Source organism: Tiliqua scincoides, chromosome 3 (genome assembly GCF_035046505.1).
Source record: "Tiliqua scincoides isolate rTilSci1 chromosome 3, rTilSci1.hap2, whole genome shotgun sequence".
NCBI classification, from domain to species: Eukaryota; Metazoa; Chordata; class Lepidosauria; order Squamata; family Scincidae; genus Tiliqua; species Tiliqua scincoides.
In genome coordinates, this window is record NC_089823.1 from 77266636 (window position 1) to 77281689 (window position 15054).

Consider the following 15054-nt stretch of genomic DNA (forward strand, 5'->3'; position numbering starts at 1 on the left):
TGACCCAAACAAATGCTTCAAAAACTAATTGGCATTGACCTTTAATTTCCATTATGCATATGAGAACAACACATATGAAGTGTATAAAGAGTGTCATTGCTTCTTTTAGTACCTACTACAGTTGTCACCTGGTGTCCATGGTTATCCACAGTCCCCGCATCCATTTCCTTCTATTATCTTGCTTACTCTTGCAGGAGCAATCAGTATCTTGGTTTTAGAGGACACTATAAGCTTACAGGCAGGCAAGCAGGCAGGAAGCCTGGATGCTAGATGTCTCAGCAGATGTTAATGGGAAGCTTTCATGTAAAATTTTTATACTTGATGGGGTATAATAATTGTAATTTTAGTATTTTTGAATGAACCTTTTATGATCGGGAAATAAGTTGCTGGGCTGGAGCCTAAGTAGTGTGAGTGTGATAGTACTTATGCTCCTTATCTTCCCTGACCCCTCTTTCCTAGGGAAGCTTCTCAAGGTTCTCCTCCCCCCCCCAGCCTGAGGGCCACAGTGTGGGGTAGGGGTGTCAAACATAAGGCCCCGGGGCCAGATGCGGCCTGCGGAAGCTTTTAATCTGGCCCTCAGGCTCTCCGTTGCTAAGCAGTGCCAAGGCATTACTGCTGCAAGAGCAGCCCACTTGAAAACTTAGCTCTGCCATATCTTGAAATATGATCAAGATTTGCATATTTTCTCTTCAGTCATTTGCAGCTAATGAGTTTCTAAGTGAGAAAATGTCCTTATTTTTGGTTGTGCCCTGTTTAATGACATCACTTCCTGTCTAATGACATCACCTCTGGCCCTCAGCAGGCATCATGAATGCTATTCGGCTTGCTGTATAAAATGAGTTTGACACCCCTGGTGTGGGGTATAGTCCAGGAGGTTGTGGTGGGAGGCGAAATTGCCAAAACCTGAGCAGAACTCTGCAATGGTGCTTGCACTATTTAGGATGTGACTTTAAGTTATAAAAGCAATAGTTAAATATGTTCCTGCATGGCTAAGAATATGACTAAAATTTATTTGCTTTTTCAGCTTTTCAAACAGAAGGGAAACTCTACCTTATTTTAGACTTTCTCAGGGGAGGAGACTTGTTTACACGCTTATCCAAAGAGGTAAGCGATGTTTATATTGATGGCTGGAAACTATGACTGGTTTCATTTTAAGGAATGTGCTCAAGGAGGTTACTTTCACTTCATGTGGCATTTCTATTTGGTTATTCTCCCCCCCCCCATTGCTGCCTCCCTGAGCACCTTCAGAGAATTTATTGGGTAAAATACAGAGCTGTAACATACAAGTGTCTCCCCATATCCACAAGTCCCATATCTGCAGTTCACTTACCCGTGGCTCTGATTCCCCCCTCGCATCCTGACTTGCCTCTCTTAATTTGCAAATGAAGAAGATTGATGAAGAAAATCAATTTTTTTTCTTCCTTTCACTTTGGAACTGGAAGTAGACCTTGAGAACCTAGGCTCATTTGCTTCTAGAGCAAAGGTTCTCAAACTTTGAGGGAGCTTTACTCCCTCAGTAAGTTCTTCCAGGGGAGGGGCGAGGGAGGTGCTTTGCACTTACTTCAAGGCTGCAGGGCTGCAGGAGGTGCAGGGAGCTTTGCGCAGCCCTGTACAGTGCTCCCCAAGGCTTAGAACGTTCGCTAAAAGTGGGCGCAAAGCACCTCCTGCAAAATGGAGAACGTTGCAAGCCTCGGGGAGCGCTGTGCAGGGCTCCTTGCACCTGCTGCAGCCCTGCTGCTTTGAAGTAAGTGCAAAGCATCCCCCCTTAGCGCTGTGATCCTGGGGATTGTCTCTGCCTCCCTCTCCTTCCCCCGTCCCTTAAAGGGACACGCCTTAAAGGGACGGGGGAAGCATTACACGAACTGGTGGGTCACAACCCACCAGTTTGAGAACCACTGTTCTAGAGCAGGGGTGTCCAAAGTTTTTGGTAGGAGGGCCACATGGTCTCTGACACTGTCAGGGGCAAGGGAAAAAAAGAATTAATTTACATTTAAATGTTGAATAAATTTACATAAGTTTACATAAATGAATATATTAAAGATGGAACTTATATGAATGAATGAAGGTCTTGCAATAGCTGAAGGCCTATAAAAGGCCTTGCACAAAGCAAGGCTGGCCTCTGCTTTGCTGCTGCTACTGCATCACAGATGTGAAACAATAAGCAGTGGAGGGAACCCTCATCCACAGCTCACATGAGATGTCAAACAGTTGCCTCATGCTGAGAGCAGTTGTGTCGGGCCAATGTGGGCTCCAACAAAACTCCAAAGGGCCAGAGGCTCATTAGAGACTGGGGGCTCCCTGAGGGCCTCATTGAGAGGCCTTGAGGGCCGCAAGTAGCCCCAGGGCCGGGGTTCGGACACCCCTGTTCTAGAGGAACGCTATGGGAATCTTCTTTTCGCAAAGCAATTTGAGAATGATAGAGTACTAACAGGAAGTCCTCTGCTGTCCACTTCCTGGGTTAGCGTTCTCACTGTCGCCTCCTGTAGTGGTGCTCTGGCAGCTTTGAGTCTAATTTCTCACAGTCTTCTTCCTGTTCCAAAGTGAAAGGAAGAAAAATCTTCCTTTGTTTTCTTTGGCAAAGCATTTGCAAATGAAGTGCTTTATGATGCAAGGGGGTGGAATTTAAGTAGGTTTTGCTACTATCCACAGTTTCAGGTATTCATGGTAGCAACAGGAACCTATATCCTACAGATACTGGGGGATGGCTGTATTATTGAAATACTCATTGCTCATTGTGCAGGTGCACCTGCTTTGAATTCTGGGTCTGTTGCATTAGTGAATACAAGTTCAACCTTGTTATACATGGATTTGACTCAACACAAATGGCCACTGCAAATGAGAAGGAATGTGCTGATCCCTGGAGAAGGGGAAAAATGCATCTCTTTAAAATCACAATTTAAAAAACTGCTTTTCTTACTGTTATAGAGAGACAGTCATGCAAGCAATTACAGGTATAACCTAATTATCCATGGATTTTTCACCCATAGAAATCCGTGGATTTTCCTATCTCAACCCTTTAGGTCCCTTTAATTTAAAGAAAAATAGTCATTTAACAATAGCCTTGTTAATGGGAGAGAGGGCAGCTAGCTGACAATCCATCAATTATTCTCTCCAAGCATTTAGCACCCTTCCTTTCCCATTCCCTTTCCCATTCCCTTTCCTTTCCCTTTCCATTAGATGATTGATGGATTGTCTGCCTAATGTATCTGTGTTACATCACAAAGGTCAGCAAGGCTGTTTTCAAATCACTGAGCAAAAGGACATTTTTTTTTTTATTGAATTTGCTTTAATGCGATTTTTGCCATCCACTCGAATTCTGGGAACCTGTACTGGCAACCTGTACTGGAACCTGAACCTGGCAATCTCAGTGGCTCTCAAACACAAAATATGAATTTTACATGTTGAATTGTAATTAGAAAAAAATCTCATCCCTTCCAGTTGATACTTCTCCCCTGGCACCTTTAGAAAAATATGTGTTTTCCTTTCTAGGTGATGTTCACAGAAGATGATGTCAAATTCTACTTAGCTGAATTAGCACTTGCTTTAGATCATCTTCATAGTCTGGGAATAATATACAGAGATCTAAAACCAGAAAAGTAAGAAGGAATTATTTTGAATGTATACATCTATTCTCTCTCTAAAAATAATAGATATTATAGTATTAAAATGTTAAATTATTGTTGTAACATTAGCTTTTCAGCCATGCTAGACACTGTTCCAGAACCACAATTCAGAGCGCGATACCAGAGTTTTCCGAGACTGAAGGATGCCAACTAGAACATTAGCTACGTAGTTCCCTGAAAACAAGAATGTATTATAGGGTTTTACTGCTAGGATAGTGAAAACAAGAATAGAAACATGACAAAAACTACTGTAGCTCTACAGGGTTGATGGACCAGGACCCAGATTGGCACAAGTAGAACAGCTGCTTGTACATGGGAGCTTCTTTTAACCCTCTCCTGGCCCTTGGAAAGGCCCCCTCCCAGTATAAGAGGGCCTTCCAATGTGGTATCCCATGATAAGTGCCTACATGGGCTCCCACCTAAGACTGGAGCCTGCCAAAGCAGAACCCCATAATGTCCAAATGGCTGAAGTTGAAAGGAATGTTTGTACCACTTGTCATGCATGAATGGGAAGTCCTTTCAGTTTGTACATGGAGACAGAGCTGGATCTCCCCCGTTAAGTTCAAAAACTGGTCAAGAAAAGGATTAGACTAATTCTCTTCAACACTGATTTCTTGAAAGAGCAACACCTCTTATATTCTCTTATGAAGAATATTTGATAGTAAATACTATATTTTTCAGCTATAATTTGTCCTGTCAATATTGCATGTGCTTTATGATATACATTAACTGTAAAAATGATTCTCAAAACTAAGTTTCAAATATTTTTTAAAAGGCTTTTTTATTTTATAGCATACTGCTTGATGAAGAAGGGCATATTAAATTAACAGGTATGTAAGAGCAAGTATCTATTCTATAAGTCAGTGGTTCTCAGACTTCTAGCACCGGGACCACTTTTTAGAATGAGAATCTGTCCGGACCCATCAGAAGTGATGTCATGACTTGAAATGACATCCTCAAGCAGGAAAATTTTTAATATTCCTAGCCGGAAATCCTACCCACATTTACTCAGGAGTAAGTCCCATTTACTATAATTGTTAAAAGCGTATACATAGTAGTGTGTTGAAAGTACAGATCTGTGACATTTCCCCAAATGCAGTTACATACAATGGTAGCCTCAAGTCTAATATATTAAAATATTGAAATGAATGGGGACCCACCTGAAATTGACTTGCAGCCCATCTAATGGGTCCCAACCCACAATTTGAGAAACACTGCTATACGTGATTTGTAGCATGAGAGAGTTTGGTGGTGGAACATATGCAGACTATCAGGTTATTTTCAGGGCCACTCACCTGCTGATAGAAATCTTTACTAAAAATACTCTGCTTTTTTATTTAGATTTTGGCTTAAGCAAAGAGTCTATTGATCATGAGAAAAAAGCATACTCCTTCTGTGGAACTGTAGAATATATGGCACCAGAAGTTGTTAATCGACGAGGTCATACACAGAGTGCAGACTGGTGGTCATTTGGTGTACTAATGGTAGGTTTCTGATTAAAGAAAGTGATTCTAAATTCTCTGGATCCCTGAACTTCAGCACACTTACTTGGAGGTAAATTCCATTTATTTCAATGAAACAGAAGTAAGTGTTGCATATCCAGTAAAAACATGTAAACAGAGAAGTGTCATGCTTTCAGTGTAACATACAAAGGAGGAGTCAAATGCAAGTTTCAGGTCATGCGGAGCTCATGCACTCCTTTGTAGAGGAGAGATGCAACTCAGCACAGCCATGTTACACAACAAGTACAAAAAATGGAAGCACAAATTATTGACACTTTTTTCTTGTTGCAATTTGCCAAACTCACAGTTGAATCTTGCGATTATATTGTGATTATTTTGCGTGGCTAAATTCTGATTCTACTTCCAGTGGTGTAGCTAAGGGTACACAGGGCAGAAAAATTAACTCCCTTTGGGGGGGCACCTGGGAGGTAATCTAAGGTCTCATAAAGCCTTAGAAAGGCATTTTGCCAAAACCGGAAGTGCCTTTCTAAGGCCTCTAGCAGGCTTTCTGACACCTTGGGAGGCTGCCCATGGCAGCCTTTGAAAGGCACCCACTGATACTTCCCAAGGGTGTGGTACCCAGGTCAGTTGACACCTCCCCAGCTCCTCTTAAACTACTCCACTGTCTGTCTTAATTACTTTTAGACTTTCCTTGCCTAATATGTTATACACTCTTATTTGGAAGTTAAATTTTACTTCAACATGAATTCAGTTATTGAAATTTACAAACTGAGACCAGTAAAGAAGCAGTGCTTCAGGTGTAACATGTTATCCTCGCTAACTGTGCTTAGTAAACTGAGGAAAAATGTAAACTGAGTAAACAGGAAAAATGCCTCCTGTCTTTCTTACTCTCAGTAAAGCAGTTTGTTGCCATCAGTGTTAAGTGCAGCTAAGGTTAACCTGGGGATCCCTAAAATTGACGCTGTACTTTAAAGTACATGTCAGAATGTACATGTCAGTATATGTCAGAATGCCAGATGTTATGTCAGAATGCCAGATGTAGGGGAGGGCACCAGGATGAGGTCTCTTGTTATCTGGTGTGCTCCCTGGGGCATTTGGTGGGCCGCTGTGAGATACAGGAAGCTGGACTAGATGGGCCTATGGCCTGATCCAGTGGGGCTGTTCTTATGTTCTTAAAGTAGGTTTCAGATCCTGGGTGAGGAACATTATAGTTAATGTTGATTGATGTCAAACTGCTTAATGACCATTAAATGGTAGGGAAGAGCTAGAAAAGGAAGCATATGTTCTTGAGGTTGGCTTCTAGTATGGTAACATCAATTAGCAGTGAATCAGTGATCTGTTCTTGCCAACTGTGCATGTGGGATCATCGCACCCACCACAGGTATCTGTCCATTGCCAAATATCCATATGATGCATGAAAAATCCAGGATGTCAAAAGAGCACAGTCAATTCTTAGCTTTTATTTGAAGCATCCATCATGCTACAGACATCCCCTGTGTATTTGATAGTTTAAGAACCAGAGCACTGACGAAAACCAGAAATCGTTGAGAAGAATGAAGTTTTTTAGCTTACAAATACTAATTGAAATGTTCTCACCTGAGGGAGGCAAACTGTTTGACAGTCTTTTAACCTGCAAGTTCAAATTGCACGAAAGCATGAAATTTACATGCTTTCTGCGCTGAGGGAAAAGGTCTTAACAATGGATCGTAAAAAATGGTCTGTCAAAAAGTGGGGGATACTTGTATTTGAGACTACACGCATTCAATTTTTCATGTGTATGTCCTGTAAAAAAGATTCTTAACAAGTGGAGGGGACTCTTACCATTTTTTCAGCATGTAAACTGATGTAAGCATCTCAATATAATTTTGAATTACTGTCCTTTGTTTTTGCATAAAGTCAATTATTAAATTGGCTCCATAATACGTTTTGTGCAAAATGACCTGATGTCATGAAATTTTACTTTGGTTGTTTCCATTGAAAAACTATAGAAGTTCCCCCCCCCCCATGTAGATTGCTGAAGAATGTTTTCACATTAAGAATTGGGATAGTGACTTCTTAAATTGGGATAGTGGTTCTTAAATTATCTCTTCCTGTTTTGCTATTGTTACCATTGATAACAGAATGTGCGTTGTCAGTCTTAGTCTTATGAGAATGTGATATACCCTTTTGGAAAAGGATACATTTCTTTTTCAAATCTTATCTTTTACTCAATTATAACTTGAGTGAATCAGGAACAGAGAATTCTATTTTTCTTGGTTAGGAATAAGTTATTTCAGTATACATTAATGTTGCATTAGCATTCATGTAGGTATATGAATATGTTTGTTGTACTTTGACTTAGGAATTTTTGCATAGTAACACTGTAACATAGTAACGCATAGTAACATAGTAATGTTCAATTTTGCAAGGCTGATAGTTATACCACTGTATTAGACAACAAATTTTGCCATGGTTTTGTTTCTGGCTTGAATATTAATATGCATAACTGCCATCCTATTCTGATATTAACCATGCTAATGATCAGAATACTACCTGAATGTGAAAGATCTTTAATATGTTTTGGCTGTTCAGCTCCTTGGAGAAAATTGTCTCAAATAAGCCACATTGACTTTTTGGCTTCCATTTGCTAATAATCAGATTGCCATAGCTCTAGATTTAAAATGAGTTTATATATGATCCAAGGGGTCAAAGAAAATGAGACAAACAAAAATGATACTTTGCAGAGTAAAATCATACTTGAGAAATAATTATGACCTATTTATTGTACACTGAAAACTCTGGGTAAAAGTACCTCACTGATCATGAGGTTATATTGGCCATTTTAGTTTGCTTATAGTTTACTGCAGATTCTTAAATGATCACATACTAATTTTTCATGTTCAGGTATAGAGAAGAGTAAGTATCAAAATTCTATGTAGACCAAACAAAGTGTGCCTTTGCTTTTCTGAAATCAGCCATCTTTTTATTGTTCCTATTTCAAAAACATATCAAGTGTAGAAATTTACAGCTAAAAAATGTTTTTCCATGGATCCAATATTGTTTGATGAAAGCTAAGACAAATTAGTTTAATTAAATGTAGATGTTATAAACCTTTGAGAAATTAAAAGTTGTACTACAGAACATTACTTTGTGGAAACTAACTGTTGACATGTACAAATTGTGTGTGTTTGTTTTAAATTTATTCTGCTAAGTAGTTTTGTCAAAACATAGGCTTTGTCCAGGTCTTTTAATATAATTGATGAAAGTTTTACTCTATACAGTTTGAAATGCTCACTGGTACTCTACCTTTCCAAGGGAAAGACAGAAAAGAAACCATGACTATGATTCTCAAGTGAGTACACTCTTATTTATATATCTCATCAGGTATTCTACTGGGGATGCCCTCCGGGCTGCAATATCTAATTTCTACTCTTCCCTCATTTTTGAAGGTACTGATAAATCCTGACTCCCTTTTCCAACTTTCCTCTCTATTAAACTTTGTAAGGATGCACAGTTCAGTACTTTCCTCATTTGCAATAACATCTTTCTGGACCCATTATCTCCAAATGACTCTCATGATATTTTCTCCACTTTCATTCTTTTGCCATCTTCAAAATATCAATTATGTGACCAACCTTGGGAAACTTACTCGCCTTCCCTCAGTATGTTCCTGATGTTACAAACAACTGCTCTTTCTAGTGTTTCTCCTGTTCCTGCAACCTGTTCAAAATACCCTTCCCTGATCCTTCAATACTTATTTAATTCTAACATCCCTATCAAATTGCTTGCGAATAAGATTTATGTTTTCATTTTGGGTAATTATCCAATTATAGCATGCAAATGAGCTTTCCTCTTATGTTGGTTATCATATCTATATTTATCCAGATCTAAGTTTTTTATGTTCCATTTTGTACCTCAGTACAAAATGTGGTACTGTGGAATATTTCCACTATCCTAGGCTGTTGTGGCCATATGTAAATTACCTGACTTGCTCATTTGACAGATCTGTATCTCATGCTATTTTTGCTTGACTTTTTAAACTCCTGTAGCAAGTCTGATAGAACTTGTTCTTTCCTATGTGTGTTCAGTCGCACACTTTCTTGTTCACTATCATATTTAAGCTATCACAACTACAGTTTTATGTGTGCTTAAAGGCTCCTAACTATCAGACTGTTTTGTAACAGTAAACTTCAGATTTCCTTTCGTATTTTTAGCTTAACATACAAGATATTCTTTCTGAATCAAGATTCTTATTTTCTTGATGGCCCTAAGCTTGTATTCTTTACACATTTTTTATCTGCATGTCACATGAATATGCCAACTTTACTTTGGTTGAAATTCTCAATTATTTCTTGATTTTAGCTATTCCTAAGTATTAAGCTTAGACATTCGAGTAGGAAGATAGTGCTAATATTCCTCACATAAGATGTGAGAGACAAAACTGCATTCTGTTTAGCCGAAGGTGCTTTAGATATATTCAGTTTGTTGTAGTAGCTGATGTTTCTGCCTGATTAAAAACTTGGCTATCTATTTTGTCTATCTTTAGGGGTACTTTAACTTTCTTCCTCTTTCCATTTTGCAATTAATATCTACCTGTCCTACATCATGTTTTTTTACAAATACAAAAACATTCAGCAAAGTACATACCAAAGCAAATTAAGCTAGTTTATGGAGAACTACAGAAAACAATCCACTAATAGAATAAGCAGCAAAACTTAATAGTTGAAAGTGAATTTGGAAAGAAAAGAAACCAAGCTAATAAATAGCTCTTCTGAAATGTACTAATTACATGCTAAAAACAGTGCATACATATCAGTAATTTACACAATTATACAATATCTTCAAAATACTGTACTTTCATGCAGATGCAAGTAATACAAGTTTTATCAGTTGGATTAAACAGAGTTTTAAAAATAAAATATCAATTTGTTGTAGCTTTAAACTCTGAATGCCAAACATTGCCAGAATAAATAAGAGTGTCATCTAGATCAGGGGTCTCCAAACTCCGGCCTGGGGGCCAAATGTGGCCCACGGCGAGCCTCTGTCCAGCCCGCAGCCAGCCTCTGATCCCCTGAGAGCCTCTGGTCCAGTTGACCAAACACAACCAGAGTTGTCCTTGTGGGGTGGTGGAATGGGGGTCCATTTAAGTGTGTGCTTTATATCTTAGGCTGTGTTCGTGCTTGGAAAAGTCCTCGACATTTGAGCATTTGACATTCCTTTATTCATTCATCTAAGTTTAATCTCTAATGTATTTATTTAAATTTAAATTTTATATTTAATTTTTTTTCCAACCCTTGACACTGTGCCAGATATTGATGTGGCCCTTCGGCTGAAAAGTTTAGAGACCCCTGATCTAGATGATGACATGGAGCTATTTTTTTTCTGTCTTAAGGATTGGCCGTATCTCCAAATCATAGGTACACAGGATGATACTTTTAACTAATCTTTTGACAGCAGCCTGTAATCAATAGTTCCTAATTTATTGTAACATTAATTATATGATGATTCAAAGGTAAATAGTGTTGTGTTGTCCAGATGTCTGGACTTCCCTACCATGAACGGCTTTCATTAATAACAAATACTGCAGAAAATATCTGGAGGTTGGCTTATATTTCCTTAGAAGGTTGAAAACCACAATTAGGCTAAGATTAGAGAAGACAGAAAGAAAACAAGAAAATAATAAATTATTTTGAAAATATTATTTGAAGTAGAAGCTTATTAATCAAGTAAAGTTCTTTCCCAAATGTCCCTCACAGAGTTTAATAAAAGTAATCCTGCAGTGCAGTGGTTCCCAAACCTTTTTGACTGGTGGCTCTCTTGACCTACTGGGCCATTAGCCCAGACTAAGTCTATAATCATATACATTGTATAGGATGATGAGTTCTTCACAAGAATTATACAGATCCCCTAGCTGGTTTCCGCAGATCTTTGGGGAGCCATGGCTCACAGTTTGGGAACCACTGCTATTGTGTATTGGAGGAAAGATTGTGCAGACTTACAAAATTCTGGTCATTAACTGCAAAGGCAAGGGTGCTCAGACTCTTAATTATACTAAGATACAGAAGCTGCAGCTAGATTAACTTCTGCTAACTGGACAAAGTAGCACCTTCATGGTGGCTGTGCTATGTTTAGCAGGGGAGTGCAACTGTCCCTATTCATCCCAGCATAGTTTCCTTCTAAGTGGCTATTGCTGGTTTCTCCCTTGTGTTTTGTTTAGATTGGGAGTCCCTTTGGAACAAGAAATCATCTTCTCATTCCTTTTGTTATGTAGAGCACTTTGAGAATTTTTTGATGAAAGTTATATAAATATTCTAAATACTAATAACAATAGACCTTATCATTATCAACCTATATTCTTATACCATTCTCTGAAGCCACCTTTTATCAACATTCGTAATAATGCAAAATGATTTTAAACCTCTTACCTCATGACTTTATATGAGTATTTATGTCACATAGTAGTTAGTTTAGTTAGCAAAATGACACAGTTAATGTCAAATTCATAGTTTCTATCCCACGATTTTATTTATAAAAAATTTTATTGTTGTATATATGATTAGCTTCAGCATTTTTATCTTGCCCATCCTCTAAGAAGGTTAGGGTTAGTGCACATAGTTTGCTCCCCCATTTTACCCTTGCAACAAACCTATGAGGTAGCTTAGGTTGAGAGGTGGTGACTGTTCACCCACTGAATTTCAGAGCTATGGGGATTTGAACCAAGTTTCCCCATTCCTAGTCCTATACTCTGTCCACTACACCACACTGGATTGAGATATTGTGTGACCATTCCCCAATCTTTGTTGCAAAGTTTGTAGTATTTGGTGATGCCTTATTTCTCTTGCATACTTTTTTCTCTCACTACCAGACAAGGAGGAGGAATTCTAAAACTATGACTCCTAAATGAGTCACCCTGAAGTAATATGCACATTTTCTGTGCATATCTAGTTCTAAGTTGAGGCATACTTTAATATATAGATATCAGAAAAAAGAAACAGAATAATTCTCATTCATGTAGCTATATAATCTAGAGCAGTGGTTATCACACATTTAGCACCAGGACACACTTTTTAGAATGAGAATCTGTCAGGAGCCCCTGGAAGTGAGAGCAGGCAGGAAAATTTTTAACAATCCTAGTCTGCAATCCTACCTAGGATTAAGTCCCATTTACTATCATTGTTAAAAGAATATACATAGTAGCTTGTTAAAAGTACAGATCTGTAATGTTTTCCCAAATGCAGTCACATACCAGGGTAGCATCAAGTCTAATATATTAAGAATAAAATATTGAAATGAATGGGGACCCACCTGAAATTGACTTGCAGCCCATCTAGTGGGTCCTGATGCACAATTTGAGAGACACTGATCTAGAGTTTCCAGTTGCAGTGGGATTTTGTTTTGTTGTGAAATAACCAGTCTTTAACTGAGAAATTTTGAATATAATCTTCTGCTGTAATGCAGAGTAGTTAATCATAGCATTTCAAGGACATTGTGCATTTCAGTCTTCAGCAGAGTTAAAACGCATCAGTGCTTCATTGCCAGATGCAACCAATGGAATGCCTACAGCTACTCTTCCAGAAGGTCACAATGGCTCTAATTTAGATACAGATTTGGTGTTTCTAAAGAATCAGTCAGCCTTTCCAAGTTGGCTTACAGCAATACAGATGGCTTGCCTCACTGACTGTTTCAAGGGATTAAGCAGGAATATATTTCAGCTCAATACGCAAACATCTGGCATGGCTTGTTAGAGCATTGCTTTATCCGGATACATGAATCTTCTTCCATGTCTCCTCTGATTATTGCCATGCAGTGGAATTATGACTTGGTCAAAATAGAAAATGCATGTGATAGTAAAGCAGCAACTTGGGTACCAGGGTCTGATCTTAATGTGACTCTCATTGTCAGTGTTTTCAAGGGCTGAGCCAAAGATGCAGTGAAATCCTTATGGATTTCTCCTTTGGCTCTAAATATTTAACAGATTTAGTATTTATACTTTATACTCCTGCTTTTTAATTAAAGCTGAAATTTAGAATGCTGAATACAGTTAGCCTTACTTATACATATAAAAACTGAATTGAAATGGGTCATAGATTGCAATAAAATATAAACTGTTGCATATGGTATTTATTTGTATAAAATATTTCCTTTAATAGTTTTCCTGTATGTTTCATTTCTCTGTTCCTAGTATTACACATCTGTTTCAAGTATTACACAGCACAGGAAACTTTTAGGTTCTATGTCTGCCTGATTCTACTTGCAGGTTCTACATCAGAGCCTTTTTTGTGTATTGTGGATCATACTGTTGTGTCAAAACAATGAGTTTATTCCAGCTATAAATGTTTGTATACTCTTAATGTGTTTCTATTGTGTAGAGCCAAACTTGGAATGCCCCAGTTCTTAAGTTCAGAAGCTCAGAGTCTTCTCCGAATGCTTTTTAAGCGAAACCCTGCAAACAGATTAGGTAAAATATTTAATGAACTTAACTACTTTTGACTCGAACATTAAACTGATCAACTCTCTAATTCCTCTGCTAAATATTTTTATTACTGATATCTAATAGGAGCAGGTCCTGATGGAGTTGAAGAAATTAAGAGGCACCCATTTTTCTCTACTATAGATTGGAATGTGAGTACACAATGGAATAGTCTTTCAGTATTCAAGAAATACTTACCGTAGATACTCACATATAGTACAAGAAATTTTTGCCAAGTGATCAAGCTCCAATTCTCACTTTGCCTTATCTCAATCAGAGGGCAGAGCCCTTTCAGCTCTGAACAGTTTCATTTCTCTGCTCAGCTCAGCAAAGCTCAGGCAGGCACCTCCTTAGTTGCTATAGTGATTTTCCTGGGACATTCCAGCCAAAGTTAACCTTTTATTCTCCTTCCTTCTGCTGCAGCCTGGTTCTGCTTGGCAAATGCTTGCAAAGCAAGTCTGTTTTTTGAAACACCTGAATGGGATCCTCCTTCCCAGGCTACAATTCAGTGCACCATTACTTAAGAATAACACCCATGGAAAGCAGTGGGTCTACTTCTGAGTAAAAAGGGTTGCAAATATCTCATCTCTCTGCTGTAAATTGAATTGCACACTCTCAGTTATGTGTTATGGATTGTATGTAGAGCAGGGATGCTCACATTTTTTTGGCTCGAGAGCTACTTTGAAACCCAGCAAGGCCCGGAGATCTACCAGAGTTTTTTTTACAATGTTCATGCCATCATAACATATAACATTTATGTGTACAATGTATGTTGGTGTACCTTGAGCCCCACTGAGTATAACAGGACTTACTCCTGAGTAGACATGCCTAGGATTAGGCTGTGAGGCTGCAATCCTAGCCACACTTACCTGGGAGTAAGCCCCATTGAGTACAATGGGCCTTACTCCCGGCATTTCCTCCCAGAGGCACCTGAAAGGGGGGGGTCAGCACACCGCGATCTACTCATTTTGCCTCGCGATCTACCGGTAGATCGCGATCCACCTATTGAGCACCCCTGATGTAGAGCTTCTGGCTTAACACACCAGACACCTTAAAGGTGGATTTGATTCATGGTGGTTCCCAACCTTTTTCACTTGCATATTGCTTGATAGCCCATTTCCATAAATTGTACCCTTCATAATAGCAAAATATTTGTAATTAATACAAGCCCTTGTCTCCTCTCTATGAAAGCCCAGACTTCATGTATTCATCACATATTTTCTCTTTTCATCTGTTTGAAGAACAGAAGACTCTGCCTTTGCACTGTTTTGCACCAGAAGTGTGCTGAGAAATTCTGGGTGATTGATCACTTTTCATATTATGTTTTAGCTTTTTTACTGTGATGGTTTTCAATCACTGGTTCATACATGAATTGATGACTAAAAACTAGCTATTGGTGGGGCTTTCACAGCCAACTAGCTACCCCCCTTCCTGCCTTGCTGGTCCTTGCAAGGCATTCTGGAGCAGGGCCTGGCTTTTTCTGCCGTTACTCCATTCTTTTTCAAGTATCCCTAAAGGT

The 15054-nt window shown here is 38.7% G+C and overlaps 1 protein-coding gene across 2 annotated transcripts in view; it reads left to right on the forward strand.

The window, feature by feature from the left end:
* The window catches only part of RPS6KA3 (ribosomal protein S6 kinase A3), a 68148-nt gene that overhangs the window by 31661 nt on the left and 21433 nt on the right, over window positions 1-15054 (forward strand). For both annotated transcript variants that reach the window (XM_066622606.1, XM_066622607.1), the window contains exons 6-12: window positions 1025-1104; window positions 3490-3596; window positions 4416-4453; window positions 4965-5107; window positions 8347-8417; window positions 13435-13523; window positions 13623-13687. In XM_066622606.1, coding sequence (XP_066478703.1) covers window positions 1025-1104; window positions 3490-3596; window positions 4416-4453; window positions 4965-5107; window positions 8347-8417; window positions 13435-13523; window positions 13623-13687 — 593 coding nt within the window. The remainder of the gene's footprint in view (window positions 1-1024; window positions 1105-3489; window positions 3597-4415; window positions 4454-4964; window positions 5108-8346; window positions 8418-13434; window positions 13524-13622; window positions 13688-15054) is intronic.